The sequence below is a fragment of the Neophocaena asiaeorientalis genome, unplaced genomic scaffold (genome assembly GCF_003031525.2).
Source record: "Neophocaena asiaeorientalis asiaeorientalis breed wild unplaced genomic scaffold, Neophocaena_asiaeorientalis_V1.1 scaffold124, whole genome shotgun sequence".
NCBI classification, from domain to species: Eukaryota; Metazoa; Chordata; class Mammalia; order Artiodactyla; family Phocoenidae; genus Neophocaena; species Neophocaena asiaeorientalis.
Genome location: NW_020174135.1, coordinates 2,216,851 through 2,232,342, shown reverse-complemented (window position 1 = coordinate 2,232,342; position 15,492 = coordinate 2,216,851). Strand labels below are relative to the sequence as shown.

Below are 15,492 nucleotides of genomic sequence, written 5' to 3'. Positions count from 1 at the left end.
AAGACTGCCCTTTGCAACAGGATACCTCCGGACGGATGGCTCAATGGATGAACATGATCTTGATATATCATGACTGAGGTTTGCTTTCTAAGTAATCAGGTCATGCGTCTGGAGTTAATCTGCTTATCCTTTCCCATTAGAAAAGGAACATTGCGTTGGCTGGAGAAGGCGGATGACAGACAGTAACAAAGCAGCCTTTGAGAACGGCAAATGGACAGAGGGCACTGCCCTGGCCTCCCTAATCTCCACGTAAATATCACAGACCACGGATAATGCAACACTGATTATGAATTGGCATCACTGCTTGAGGACAGCCGCCCAGCAGAGACATTGAAATGACAGGTTTCCTAACAGAAAGAGCCTGCACCATCACCGCCGACCTCCGGTCCGGGGTCAGTTCCGCAAACCACCGCGGGTTAGAATGTTACCCCCAAGGGCTGGGGTCATTGGTGATAATCACAAACTCCCACACTTTTCAGAACGTTCCATCTCCTGTAGCGAAGACATTTCCAAAGTTAAAAATTACTGTTATGAATCTAACCTCTTTTTCCTTCTATTAGAAAAAGTGCTACTTAGTAGTGAGACTGCTTGAATAACGGCAAGTAGGCGACACGCGGGAAGAACCACGCCTCACACAAGACCGTGAGACACGAAAGCGACCACACATCGGTTCTGAGGGAGCATTTCTCAGAACACACGGGGCAGGAAGGCACCATTTGAAAAATTCAGATGCAGCGTTGAAGCCTGGGTCAGTGGCCAGCCTGTGAGTAGATCTGACGTCTGTGTCAGGGACGCACAGGAGGGAGAGCGTGTCACTGATGTAAGCTGTTAACTGAATGTACAAAATGCTTAATGAGCTACACATTCAAATGGCTGGACCACACTGCAGGTTAACTACAGATAACAGTGCGTGTGTATCTGTTAAATATCACACTGATTTGGTGGTAATGTGGAAACCCAGGGGCCCTTCGGTCTTAGGAGCGTCAGACACGTCTGCTAGTGAGGCTGGCATGATGGCTCCTTGGGAACATTCGCAGAGCTGGAAACGTACCCCTGCACAAGCAAAACAGCCAGTTCTGCTAGAGCACTTCAGGTCACCGCCCCGCTTTGTCCCCAACTCTGAGTGCGTCCTGCTCTGCATCCTGAGGGTCAGAGGAACACGTGCTGGGCCTGCAGGGTCATCCCGTCAGACCCTTGCCTCTGAGCTCTCCCTAAAAGCCACGCTCCCCCGTGTACCGGGAGGCCGGGCGGAGCGGCTGGGGCAGGCCGAGCCTCCACACGGTCCCTGGGGGAAGCCGAGACTTTCAGTGACCGTCGGTCTTGTTCTGTGGTTCCTTCCAGTCTCGGGGCCTCTCTTTAGAATTCCCACCTTTCCTTCAGTTTAGTTAGGGAGAGGCAGCTTCTGGAAGATGGGAGTCGGGGGAGGGTTGCTTTAGTGCAGGTAAGTACGGGCTTGGGCACATGAACTTTCAAGGTGGGTCAGTGGACTCCGGTTTGATGGCTAATCCAGACCACAGCGGTCTGCAGAGGCAGGAAAAGAAACCTCCGACGCAGCGAAATGCCAAGGGTCTCCCATGCCTCAGCCAGCAGCAAGCCTGACTGCGTCACGGATTAAGTGAACCAGGCACTAGGACGGATTTCAGCTCTGGGGGGTGATGTTTACTAAACACCCAAATGCAAAGGACAGACATAAAAATGAAGGTCTAAGCAAACAGCCCTGCCCTCTGGAGCTCAACGTAACAGACAAAAGAATGCCAGCCTGGCAGGCGTCTGCCCCCCGAAGCCCTGAGCACCAGGCTCCTGGTGGCACCACTCGCGGCGGCCAGGATGCGGAAGCAACGCAAACGGCCGGCAGTCGATGGGTGGACGAGCAAGACACGGGCCACCGTGGGAAGGAATGAAGCACTGACACACACACCCCACACAACGTGGATGGACCTCGAAAACGCGGTGCTCGGGGAAAGCCAGCCACCGAAGGCCACCTGTCACGTGCGGAGTCAGCAAATCCACAGACAGAGCGTGGGTTCGTGGTCGCTGGGGGCCGAGGGGGGAGGGCTGGAGGGCAGAGAAGGACCAGTAAGGGGACAGGTTTTCTTATTTAGGTGAAAAAATGTTCTAAAGTTAGATTACAGTGAGGGTCGCACAACTCTGAAAAGACTAAAAATCATTCATCTCTACACTTAAAACGGGTGAACTTGATGGTATGTAAATTGTACCTCAAAAAAGGTGCTAAAAATAAAAGCAATTAAGGAAGTCTTCATTTTACTTCATTTTACTCATTTGTTGCTTCAACAGAGCTTTTCAACCAAACAGAAAAGAAAGCAGAAGATGCAAGGGGATGTATTCAATCATATTTTTAAGGCAATTGGGAGAAGCAAAGAGACGTTTAGTACTTGATGCCAAATGCCAGAGAATTAATGTATGTCTGATGATTACATACCTGTCAGAACATCTCAGTGAATAATGTATGTGCGATGCCATAAAGGAAGTAGGTGCGTCACTCTTCAGAGGAAAATGCCGTGCAGAAACTGCTGTTATAGTGCTTATGAAAACAATGAACTGAAAAGCTGGAAATCTAAAAATGAATTCTCTAACACGTGACCGTTAAGCAATGCCAGTACGAAATATGCCAGCCGCAAGTGCAGAACTACAGATTTAAGGGTCACAGGTGCCTCTTCTCTCTTCAAGCCCCTTTGACTCTGCACGTGGACCCGTGGCCCTTCCACGCACGTCAGCTCCCCTGGGGGGACGTGCTACTTGCCTAAGAAGCTGATGTAAGTTTCCCTCGACGCTCTCTGGTTTCACAGCGTCGCTCACCTGGAAGAGTCCCTTGTGTGTCCTGCCTCCACAGTCGGGGGCTGACACATCAGTAAAGGAAAGACAGGGACAGAATCCTCGGAAACTTTGATTCCTGGTTAAGGAAGTGTGGGTGAAACACAGAGGCTCCACGCCAAGCGGAAGAAGACGGAAAGGAGGAAAAGTGAGCTTCATCCTTACGGACTCTTGTGTGAGGTCTTTTACTGGTACTTGTCTCTACTGGACCCCCTGCGCCCGCCCGCCCCCCGCCCCGGCCCCCCGTCGCTACATCACAGGCATCACAATCCCCATTTTACAGCTGTAAATACCGAGGGTCAGCGAGGTCAAAACAAAATCCACACATTTACTAAGCAGTGGAGTCAGGATCCGAACCCAGGTCAAGAGTCATGGCCGCGAGGGCAGGGTTTTCTGTTTTGCTCACTGCTGCACCCCTGCACTGAGACCTCGCCTGGCGCATAGAAATGGCTCAGTAAATATTTGTGGAATGAGTAATTCTTATTTCAAAAATAAGAAAACAGTCCCTGTGCCATGCCCTACGGAGATGGAGGGTTTAATAGCCTGGTGTCTGCTCAAACCCTAACAAAGCAAAGGCTGGTTTTCTTTTCTGTCTCTTGACGTTCCCGCAAGTTTCAAGGAAAGACCATGTGAGGTGGCTCAGCGGGGCCTGGGATGTGTTAGAGTTACTGTCACTGGGTAGGTAACCAGCGACCAAAGGACGCTCTCTTGTGTAGCCACGGAAACGAGTGCTGTTCTGCCCTCTTGCTAAGGGCAGGGTTTGCCCTTGTTGGCGTTCTTTAGTGGAGTTAACGGCAGCAGCGACGCGAGCGACAGACTTTGATGAGCAACAGTGTCTCCATCTTCCAGCTCCTCTCTTGGCCTCCAGAAGTTACACGTCCCCAAGGCACTACTGTCCCGGGGAGATACTTCCAGACTTGGGAGTTACTCACTGACATGGACCTGGGACAGAAGACTCCTCTCCTGCCTCAAGCATCGCGCTGAAGAGAGAAGCGGTGGCAAAAATAAAAGAGATTTGAAAACTGTAGATAATATTTATAATTGTGAAGACACTGGCTTTCTGGAGCACAACGATTTTTCACACGTCCGCCCGCACACTGCCCCCTCTCTGAGCTGTGCTAGTATTATTAGTCTCTGTTCAGAGGCAGCTGTCTTGGTCCTGGAACCCGGCTGCACATACACCTCCCAGTGTAAATGCTCCTATTTGAATGGCTTAGAAATTCCAACGTAGGAAGAGCTTACGCCAGTTCCGTACCGTATTTCAAGGGATGTCGCTGTGAGTGAGTCAGAGTGCAGCCGATCACTCCAGGCGCCTGATCCTTTAGAGAGTAAGTGTGGAACCCACTGTGCTCCTGGGGTCGGGTCACACCCTTCACTGCCCAGGGGCCTGGGGCCACCTCTGACCCCGAGGCTCAGAGCCACACCCATGCCTCCCTCCCTCCCCGCACTGGTTTTGAAACTTTCCTTTTTGTTCTCCCACTGCCCCCAGCCTGGCGTCCCACCCATCATCATCTCAGGGGTTCACTTCTTTAATTCAATGTCACTGAAGGTCACTGAAAAACGACGCTGAGGACCGGACAGCAGCCCCGAAAGCGCGAGGCAGACCCCCGGGGACCAGAGGAGCCAGGACCGGAAACTGCGGCCCAAGAGAGACGCACTGGCGGGATCTCCAAGTCCCCCCCGAAGGCGCTGCCCCATCCTTTACAGGCATCTCAGCAAGCACAGTGATGCTACACTCCCCACTCCCTGACGCCCACCCTTGGGAGATGGCTCCCCGGATCTTCCTGAAGGTACACAGCCCTCTCATCTTTAGTTACAAGCAAACAACTGCCCACGAGGAAACTACCAGGAAGATTCTGCCAACAACACCCCGCTGGGCGCGGCTGTCCCGACCTTCCGCACATGGTCCCCACCGGGGAGCCTGCAGCCGAGCGGCGCGCCCGCCCCGGGGCTCGGACATGGGGCCGCCCCTCCCTCCCTCCCTCCCTCCGGTCCTGCCTTCCCCTGTGCGCGTGTGTGGGAGTGCACCTGACCGAGCGTGTGCGTTAACATGAGCGTGAGACAGGGAGTGTGTTTATGGGAATGAGCGTGAGCGGACGTGGACGTGAGTCAAATTCCGTTTCTCTGTGGCTGGAACTGCACTTGCTTTCCAGACAGACAGACCGTTCACAAGGCCTGCCCTGGAGACCGTAAAGCACTGGGGCAGCTGCTGTGCAGATGTGGCATCACGAGTCATGCATCACCTGGAGGCAAGGCTCCTGGCACCCTGCCCCCCACCTGCGGCAAATGAGATGCCGGTACAGAGTCGCCTTCCAGTTACGGGACCTCCACTTATAACCCTGGGCCACAGTGTCCTTGGTTCTTATCAAAGATTCCAGAGAGAGAAAGGAAACATTAAGACACGATTTTTTGAAGCAACTTAAATACAGAATTTCAGCTAGAGGCAATTTTCAAGTTAATTAAGATAGTGTATAAAATTCAACTATCCGGGTAGGGTCCTGGCTATTAGAGAGACAGGAATGAAGGCAGAAGGAGTACCTTCTTACCTAAGTTTTATATAACTTGGAAAATGATTATATTGTAGCCTTGAAATAAAAACGGCCTGGATGCAAAAAGTCTGCTAACAAAACATTCCAATATTCATGCACCTAAATCACACCAATTTACCTAGAGTTCACCTGCTGGGGAATGACAGAAACACCTCTGACTGCCTGTCACCTCTCTAATGACACCATGAAAGCTGCCGAACCGAGTCACGTCCAGGCTCTATTGTACGAGCCCACCTGCCACTGTCGTCCCAGCTCAGGTACGGCTAGGTCACCTGCAGGAACAGGTGTGGGGCTGCGCCTGCATCCCTGGATCTGGACTCATACAGGGAGGGTGACACAGGACATGGAGCCTGGGCCGAACCCAGGGCCGGCTTCCCCTTAACCCTCAGGTGCCGAGGGGCAGGGCGGCCACCACGGTCCCCTCACCCTGGGAGACAGAGGTGAGCAGTGATGGCCAGTGACAGCCTTCCTGATCTGTCACACCTAACATCCCCGGGGCAGACCGCACATGGCCAGCAGGACGCAGCCATGCGGGTGTGGACGGGGCAGGGCCAGTTTTGGTTCGATGGGTAAGGGCTGGGGGAGGAGAGGGAGCAGCTTGCGCTTGGCCTGCGGCGCCCACGGGACCAGAGCGCGGCAAGATGCCTCACGCACCTTTCGGAAGACCTTCTTCAGTTAGACAGCGTTCACAGTAATGGCCTTGGTGGGAATGAGGGAAGGTGAGGCTCACCCCTCAAAGCTTCCTGAAGGACGCAGGCACCCCTCCCCCATTGGAATAAGTCCAAGCAAGGCCACGGCCACCTCCTGAACCTGCCAAAGGAGGAGGGTCTGGCTGGGAAAGGTGCCTTGGACCTGCTCCACCCTCGAGGTGGACTGTCCTCGGGTTTGCCGGGGCCACTGGCCGGGGACTCAGAGGTGACAGCACCCTAGCCACACGCCAGCTCCCAGGGCCACATTACAAATTCAGGCTGGCTTGAGGTGGAAATTGCAAACAGTCACTTTTCCTGATGGAAGCCAATATGGGTGCTTTCAAGCTGGGGACCCAAGACCCAGCAGGCTCACCTGTGGCAGTGGGTGAGGGGAAGGGTCCACGGGCAGGGTCCCGGCTGGGACACGGCGCCTTCTGCTGGCCAAGCCCGTCACAGCTGCAGTCTGTACCATCCTACGGCCTGTGTTCCCCTTTTGTTCTGGAAATGGTTCTGTTGCCCTGTTGTGACTCTGCTGGCCTCAAGTGGCTCTCAGCAGCACATTCTAGTTTGAAGGCCAGGACCGGGGGGGACGCGCCTGGACAGCCAGCTGTGGCCTCTGCGACTCTGATCATCGGTGCCGGCTGATGCCCTCCCAGCTCGCCGCGCACTGGGAGCCTCACCCCCTCCCGGACCACAGCGCTCATCCCGGTCTTGGCGTTGCGGGTCCCCAGGGGACATGCTCAGCCGTCCCAGGAGACACCAGGCAGCCACCTGGACCCCGGGCTCCTCCCACCCGCCTGGCCCTCTTCCATACACCTCTCGCTCAGCAGCGGCCCAGAGGCAGAACTTCTCAGGAAGAAAGAGCTCAGGCCTGAGGTCACACGATCTGGGGGGCGCTTCTGGTGAAAATCAGCAGTTTGCAAAGGTGTCTTAGTGAGAGGAGGGGACGGGCCGCAGGGGGAGGTGGCGTCCCACCCATCCCTCCATCATCGGCAGATGCTGACAAGCTCCTACGAGGGCCTTGGATCGGGGCAGTCAGGGGGCAGACAACACACAAGCTGCAGACGCCCGTTCGAGAGCCACAGCAGGTGGTGGAGCTGAGGCCGCCTCCACTCCCCTCCTCTCGGTCCCTGGCAGCCAGACTGGGTCGTGCGATGGGGCACCGTGACTACTTCTGGCCCGTGGAACCTCAGCGGACATGATGGACGCTGTCCCCCTGAGGGGACGTGCCTCTGGCTCCCCACCCCACAGATGGAAGCAGCCCAGGCCTCCGAGTCACTGCTGACAGGGGGCCTCCTGCCTGTCCTTGCTGGGCCGGGACACGGGTGAAGTTATGACATGGAGCTCTAAGGCCTGGGAGCCTGTTTGGGAGGTCAGCACAGCCTAACTGTCCTAATGCAGCTCTCTTCTAAGTGGGGTGGTCATTTGGGTGCAGCATCCCAGGAGGAGGGTACAGCCCGTGCAAAGGCCCTGCGCTCCAGGAACAGCGAGCAGGCGGGGGAGGAGACAAGGGAGGGTGCGAGGTGCCGTCAGATGGGTGTCGGCCCGCGGGGAGGGCGGGAAGGGCTCTGAGCAGGGGCGTTGAGAACAGACGGGCGGGCGCGCGGGCAGCAGTCGGGATGGAAGCCGGGGCTCCTGAAGGAATCCAGGTGAGCCCTGATGGTGGCTTGGACCACACGACATGGTAGGTGCGGGCTCAGTGAGCGAGGCGAGCTTGTTCAGGTGCTGGGACGCGAGGGACCCGAGCACCACAGTGGCAGCACACCCCATCGTGTCCTCGTGGGGGAGGGGCCAGGAGACAATAGCGCTCAGATTCCTGAGACATCAGTAAGTTTTTACTGGGCCCTTCCCTTCTGCCGTTTCCCTCTGATGATCTATTTCATCTTCAGGAAAATGAGGCTCAGAGCAGAAAATCCAGAAAAAGAGGAAACCGGCACGCAGGTACGCACATCTAATTTAAACACTGTATGTAAAATCGAATACCATATATGTATGTGGACTATTAAAGGTCACCGGGGGCTTCACTTGAGAGGTCGGGCCCTTGGGAGAAGGCAGCATTCCGGCAGGCACCCTCCGCCCCCCGGCTGCGACGGAGGGGCTGAGGGCATTGCCGCCTGCCCCCCCCCCGCACCTGCCCTGCTCACCTGCACCGCCGCTCCCTGGACTGTTTAACTCCGATGCTCGCTCACGACAGCCCGGAGCTCAGCGGTACTGGGATCCCCACCCACACAGGGGAACCTGACGCATGGAAAGAAAGGCTGAGGACCCGGCCCGGAGGTCTGGGTCCACACTCCTAGCTACCAGATGATACGGCCTCACACAAGAAACAAGATGATCCTAGATGCCAAGACATCCGTCCAGCAGCTCCTGCCGTGCTAGAGGCTGCCGAGTAGAGCCGACGTCCCGCTGGCCGTGAACGCGCCTCGCCTCACAGGGGGGCTTCGGCCAGAAACACACACACTGAGAGCGGGAAGAGCGCGCCCCCAGAGGGCTTCCCGGGAACTACAACACAGGCAAACGCGTACTCGAAAGACACAAAGCATCCTTCATTCTCACTCAAATGCGCAGAGAAGTAATAACGCGTTACGATGTTTCACTGTTCTAACCTACCTGTCAAATGAAAGGCGCCTCTGTTCCCCAAGGACCGTCCAGGACAAGCCACTGTTTTCCTGGTGGGGCTCAGAGCAGGGCCAGGGAGCCTGGGCGGCAACCTTGCCTTTTGTGTCCCCAGGCCTCTGTCTTAACTGTCCTGGCTGTCAGACCCTCATCGACACAGTGACCGGGTAGACGAGATGGACTCAAATATTCCTTCAAGTACTCAACTTGCGGTTTTGATTCTATGATTTTTATCCACCCCAAAGGCGCCCTTATACAGTATCGATTCTATCACTTGTCTAGATAAGAATAAAAGACCTCAGGCAACAGCTGAATCGCGATTAGCAATACATTAAGGCTACCATCAAATATTCTCAGGAAAAAGGCTGTGCAATGATCATTTCTGAAGGGCATTGATTATATCTGGGGAGGGACAGTTAAACAGGAGTCTGCAGGGCAGGACAGAGTGGGTCCCTCGCCTACGTTCGTTACTGAGTTGAGATAGAATTTTACATCAGTAATGACTGCTACTTACTGATTTTGTAACTTAATCCAATAATCAGAATATATTAAATAAAATATTACCTAAAATAACATCTCAAAAAGATTTCCTTGTGGAAGGTTCTTGGAAACAAGCAAACAAACAAAAAATGCAACTTTTTTTTCTTTTTTTTAAACGCTGCATGAAAATTCTCAGGCAAAAGATCTGTCTGTGGCAGAGTCTCTTCCAAACTTGGCCGAGCATTATCTCAGGCCACACACGTTCTCACAGGTCCTCCCCATCAGAGGGGCACCCACTTCCCCTCCCTGGGGGCTGAGCTGCCTCGGGGTGTGGCGGGAATGATACACCAGGTCCCAAGTAGAGACATGAGCCTTGAATGGGCTTCCAGCTGCAAGGAAGCTCATTATTCAGTTTATTTCAATTTGCATATGAAACAAATCGCCAATATGCCATAAAAACGCCTTGAGGTCCTTGAGGACCACCTGATCATCTGTGATAAAAACTTAAGCAAGAAAAAATTCTGACAGTGTGTTAACTACAGCTTTGCTTCCTTTGAGGAGCACATGTAGGCACCTGTCTGGTAGCAACAGCTGTCACGTGGCAGACAGGAGCGACACACAGGTGCCAGCTCGTTTACTTCTCACGGGCAGCTCTGTTATCACCCTACGTGCTGGTGAGGAAACCAAGACACAGAAAGATGGGGGAGTGCATTGCCCCAAACCACAGAGCTAAATCATGGGGGTAGGCAGAGGGAGGCTATGTCCTGTGTAAAAGGAAAAGCTGACGAGGTCTCACTTTCCATCAGGCAGCTGGGAAACTACAGGTTAAATAAGTTCAACACAGCAACCACTGTACAGTCAACAAACGTACGTGCGGACTTACTTCATCTCTGCTTTACGTTTTCTTGTATTTTGTTTCTTTTTCTTATTGCAAGTTAACTCAAGCCTTGCGAAATAAAGACACACGCATATGCATACATATATATATTTCTATCCACTTAAAAATATATAATTATTAATATATAACATTATATACTTTATAATTATATACTTAGACATACAGGCAAATGTTTCTAATATGAATGCTTTCCCCCTAAACATTAAACATCGACAACTCTCTCTCCATTATCTGAGCAGTGAACTAGTGATTTTCACAGGATTTTGCCCTTCCCTGCAACGCGCACGTGGCTTAGCTGTGTAAAGTGCTCTGACCTGACGTGCGGCCGCGTTCTCACAATCCTATGGCCCTGTGGAGCTGCACTAGCGTTCACCCAACGTGACAGGCACTCACCCCTCTGCTCTGACTTTTGAGATGAGGGTCGCATCTGGGAGGATCCACAGTTGCTCTGGAAAGAGCAGGGGTGCCCTCTCTTGGAGACCTCTCTCCTTCGTGGGTACAGTTAGGGAGACCCAGGGCTTCTGCTCACCTCGGCTGAATTACCTGCCCCTGCTTTAGCCCCCTGCTTTAGCTCTGGGGGACGGGGGTGGCGGTGAAGGCCCACCTTCCTTCCTACCTGGATTCCAAATGACAGGGCTAGCTTGTGCCACGTGTGTGGCCGTGAGGTTCCAGAAACAGCTCAGCAACTGTCCCACCACAAAACACCCTGGTTCCCCAAAGCCCAGACAGCACGTTGTTCTTGTGGGGCTCCCGAGCCCTAAGATGCTTCCTTCCTCTTTGGGTGACCAGGCAAAACTCCCCAAGTGTAACGCCCCACAGTCGGGAGAAATTACAGGAGATTTACAAGTGCGCTCCAATGAGTTATTACTTAGATCTAAATCCTTCAGTGAAACTTTCCCAGAGAATGAAAAAGTAAATAAAACTCTTGAGCGCGTTGCCAAGCCAGTCCTAAGGCGTTCGCCACACACGGAGGAAGCGGCCCTGGTTTAAGCTGTGCAACTCATGCCTCAGGCACGTGAGCCAGTGACTCAGGCACCTGCGCGGGGGTCAGCGCCGGCCAAGGACCCTCTGGACTCCCTCGCAGGACTCTCACACAGCTGGCCTTCCCAACCTCCACCGAGACCCTCAGTACGAGTGTCCTGAAGACGTGGGTTAGGGGAAGGCTAATGGCCTCCCCCACATCCCTCACCGGCCCCCAGTTCTGCTGACACATGGACAGAACGATGACCCGGAGCCTGAAGAGAATCGCTAAGTGGCTGCTGCTGGCTCGTGGTTCACGGACCATCGCGAAAGCGTGGTTTCTTCTTAGATTCGGGGAATTTCTGTCTAGTCAGGGAAAGACCTTTTTTTTTTTTTTGCGGTACGCGGGCCTCTCACCGTCGTGGCCCCTCCCGTCGCGGAGCACAGGCTCCGGATGCGCAGGCTCGGCGGCCATGGCTCACGGGCCCAGCCGCTCCGCGGCACGTGGGATCCTCCCGGACCGGGGCACGAACCCGTGTCCCCTGCATCGGCAGGCGGACCCTCAACCGCTGCGCCACCAGGGAAGCCCAAGGGAAAGACCTTTTTGTAAAGTGGGAGGGAGCTGCTGATTTCACCTCGAGTGACATTTGTACACTTCAGGATTTAAAATCGTACATATTTCCTCCAAAAGTAGATTGTCAAGATGGATAGCCAAGATTATTTCAGCCTCTTTTTCCCCCATCACTCTGCACCTTTAGACTGGGGTGGCTTTGGACCCCAGGAAAGCATTAGGACTGGGAGACTATGAAGTTCAAAAGCAGACGCCCAACGGCTCTGCAGCGCCCACGTCCGTGTGACTCAGGACGGCAGAGCACAGAGCAGTAGAGCCCAGGAGGTGTCCTGGGTCCCCCTCACTCATGGTCACGCTTCCCCTCTGCTGTGACTCAGTGGCATCAGCTGCAGTGCCCTGAAGGTGACAATTAGGGAACTACTCCCTAATCGCGCTGATGGGCTGAGAGCTTGGCCTGGGACCGGTACCTCCAATCAGCAGATATTCCAGCCCGTCTCCGCGTTCAAGGCACCACAAAGTCACAGCAAACAAGACAGGCAGAAGCTGGCTTGTGGCATTATTCTTCCAGTAAAAGGCAAATCTAACTTTGTGACAGGACTGAAATATTTGCATTTCCATTGGCTTTCACATTCAACTCCAGATAATAAAACAACTCTCCAAATTGAGTATGCATTTGAGAAGGTTCAAAAGGGCTGCCCTTTAAAGTTATCCAGGAATTACACCATGTTTATAACTTAAGGAAAAGGCTTATTATAGACCTTTTTCACGCTATGTCATACAGGTATTATATACAGGCAATATAATTGTGTTGTGTGTGTGTGTGTGTGTATCTGACAGTAAAAGACCGGCTGACGTTGTTTCAAATAATCCTAAAAGTGCTAAACCTGGGTAATGATAAGATGCTTGCTTTAAAAATAAGTAAGCTTAGCCAAAAAGAAATTCTAAAACTTACTCTTATTCATATATAGAACCTAACTATGGACATTTCTACTTTGTCATTCCCTTTTATGTCTTTATACACATATGTAGTTAGAATACAGGCCTAAAGACACCTTTATCTTAGAGGTTTACAGGCAGATTTAGCGTTAAAGTCACTGACAGTCAGACGTGCCTCCCTCTATAGTCCAAAGGCCACACACTACTCTCCAAGCCAGGATGCCATCCTCTACTCCTTCCTCTGCCCCTAAGGAGCGGAAACCCCACTACCTAGAGGCGCTGGACTGTGTTCAGGTCCAAAAAATCCCTATGGAAATCATCGTGAAGCAGGTAGAATCCGGGAGAGAGTAACAAGTACTGACCTCCTGTCTGATTTCCATTTAACTAATCCTCAGTGTTTTGTCTCTGGACCTTTGGGTTACATTGATTTTCATGGAAGCTTATGATACTGAAAAAGTGGGCAGCGGTACTTCTGTAATGATGTGTTCTGCTCAAGAAAGAAGGAATTACAGAGAAGGAAAGGATTTTTCAGAACGAGCAGGCGAATCAGGAACACAGAAAACTGGGATGGATTTTCCTGCCTGACAAGGGAAGCGGAAAGAAACCCTTTCCAGAAATGAGCAGAGACCAAGCCAGGAAGACGGTGGAGAGGCCTTGTTCCTTGAGTGTCAGACCTGCGGGCTGGGCTGACTGTGGCTAAGGCTTATCTTAGCAGCTAGAAAACCGGGCCCTCTTGTTTTGATAAATGAGACCTCAGGATCTGGCTTTCAGTCCTCACACTCCAGGAATACGAATACGTGGAGAAAAGAGCGATGCCCACGGGCAGGTCTGCCCTTGTTCCAGTTTGGCCTGTGATGCTGGGAAAGTAATCCACGGTCACTGTCACGCGGCAGAGGTGGACCCAACAGCGTTAATACAGGAATGGGTGGGAACCTGCCCGTTCACTCCTGGGGTGAGAAGCAACCTCTATCTCTAGGGTGATGAAAATGTAAACTCTTACAGAAAACACATTTCCCAACACCTCCTGAGTCACTCTTCGTAGTTAAAATAAACACCACCGTATCCAGGCTCTGGGACTATTTCCCTTCCTTGTTAGCTACTTTTTTTTTTTTACCAGAACTGCTTGGCCTCCCAATGCCCACACCCAATCGATCAAGTAGATGACTAGAGAAATAGCATATAGCAAGGGAAAATCTGGGAAATTTCCGGTGTCTGTGGGTACAAAAAGGCATGCCAAACAAAACCAAAAGCAAACACAAGACGAGGACGGCTACCATGGGCGGCCAGGGCAGTCCCATCCGGGAGACGGATGGATGTTCCCAAGAGGCTGAAGAAGCGGGCTCGGCCTCCAGGTTTCTACAGAGGCCGCATTTCTAATGAGAACAGATTCACGGATTACTCACGTAATTAAAAACATTAAGACCTTCTCCAAATGAGGATGTGTTTGCACACGATTCTCATATGAAATCCCATCTTCTAATTTTTATATCACGTACCAAACACGTCACTGTCTTCTGAGGTCTCCCGGGAAAGGTCACAGAGGTTTCTCTTTTTTTCAGATTCTCCTCCGTTAGTTCCACCATCCTGGAAAAAACAACACAAAACAACCCTTTCTTAAGATATAGTGTCTCATCGACAAGAAGCTTTAATGCGTTTTTCTCTTGATGCATTTTGGAGCCAATAAACACATTTTCATGTCTGTCGTCAAGGTATGAGATGGAATCTCAAGGCAGGGTGTGTTTCCTGCGGAGGATTCGGAATTCGGGCTCGTTTTCTCTGCCTGAGCCAGCGGATATATTTTCATACAAAAGAAACTGAAGTTATTAAACTAAACGAGCCAAACATCATCCCATGTATTGCAGGAGCCTGTCCACTTGGTCGCTGTTTTGGGCTGTGAGTTTAAAGCGTGGGATGAAACTGACACCAAACCTGACTCCCCTGAATTCCAACTTTGCTCAGTGGTAGCCGGGCAGGACAGCCCCGGGGGAGAGCCCCTTGCAGGGGCAGGAATGATGCAAACGTCCTCGGCCCACCTGGCCAGCGGAGGGGAGTGGCAGGCGCCATGCGGGCTGGGCTGGGCCACAGGCCCAGACCTCCGCCCTCGTTCCTCTGGGAAGCTGCACCCTCAGAGGTGAGCTTTCTTCACTCCCCTCCCACCCGACTCCCTTCTGCTTTTTTATGGAACCCCAGGGCGCTTTTTGAGTTTAAAATTTTAAGCGCACAGAGTAGATACGGTTCGGTTTCTACTCTAAATCCAGCTTACTTAATGATTTTCATATGGATCGCGTACACTTGACATCAAATTCAGAGGGCACTGCGAGGGTCACGGTGAGAAGGGTGGGGTCCCCGGGCACCTCCCCTGTGGACGTGCTTCCAGCTTCTGTCTTCCTCCAAAACAGTCTGGGCACAGTTGAGCCACTGCACAAGCTCACTCCCTTCTTCCTCCTTTTTACCTTTACGTAAATGCCAGCACACTCTGGACGCTGCTCTGCTTCTTATTTGTCCCTTAAGCAGGAGTCCTGGAGATCGTGTCCCCCAGGACACGCAGCACTGCCCACGCTGCCCTGGTCGACGGGGACCTGGCACCTCTCTCCATCTCTCTTGCCAGGTGACCAGGCTCCCGCTGAGGACCCTGTACCCCGCTGCCTCGTCTTCAGTCATGCCCAGTGCTGCCTTAAGCCTTGCTCGCCTACTCAACGCTGTACAAGATACATTTCTGGAGGTTGAACGAGTCACACCATAATCTTTTAAAGACAGTGCCTAACTTGGGCAGATCCACAAGGGGGTCCGCCGCTTCGTACTCTGGTCTCCACGCTTACTTTGCGTCACTTTTTTTCAGACCAATCTCTCTGCCTGGACCACACCCTACCTCCTGACCTGGGGGTGGGGGTGGGGGTCCAGGCAGAGGTCAGAGCCTCTGGGAATTCTGACCTCACCCAGCCCCCAGCCCCGCCTCAGTGG

The 15,492-nt window shown here is 52.8% G+C and overlaps 1 protein-coding gene across 2 annotated transcripts in view; it reads right to left on the bottom strand.

The window, feature by feature from the left end:
* Positions 1 to 15,492, bottom strand: part of MBP (myelin basic protein) — a 113,344-nt gene that overhangs the window by 49,825 nt on the left and 48,027 nt on the right. For both annotated transcript variants that reach the window (XM_024754794.1, XM_024754793.1), the window contains exon 3: positions 14,028 to 14,115. In XM_024754794.1, the coding sequence (XP_024610562.1) occupies positions 14,028 to 14,115 (88 nt within the window). The remainder of the gene's footprint in view (positions 1 to 14,027; positions 14,116 to 15,492) is intronic.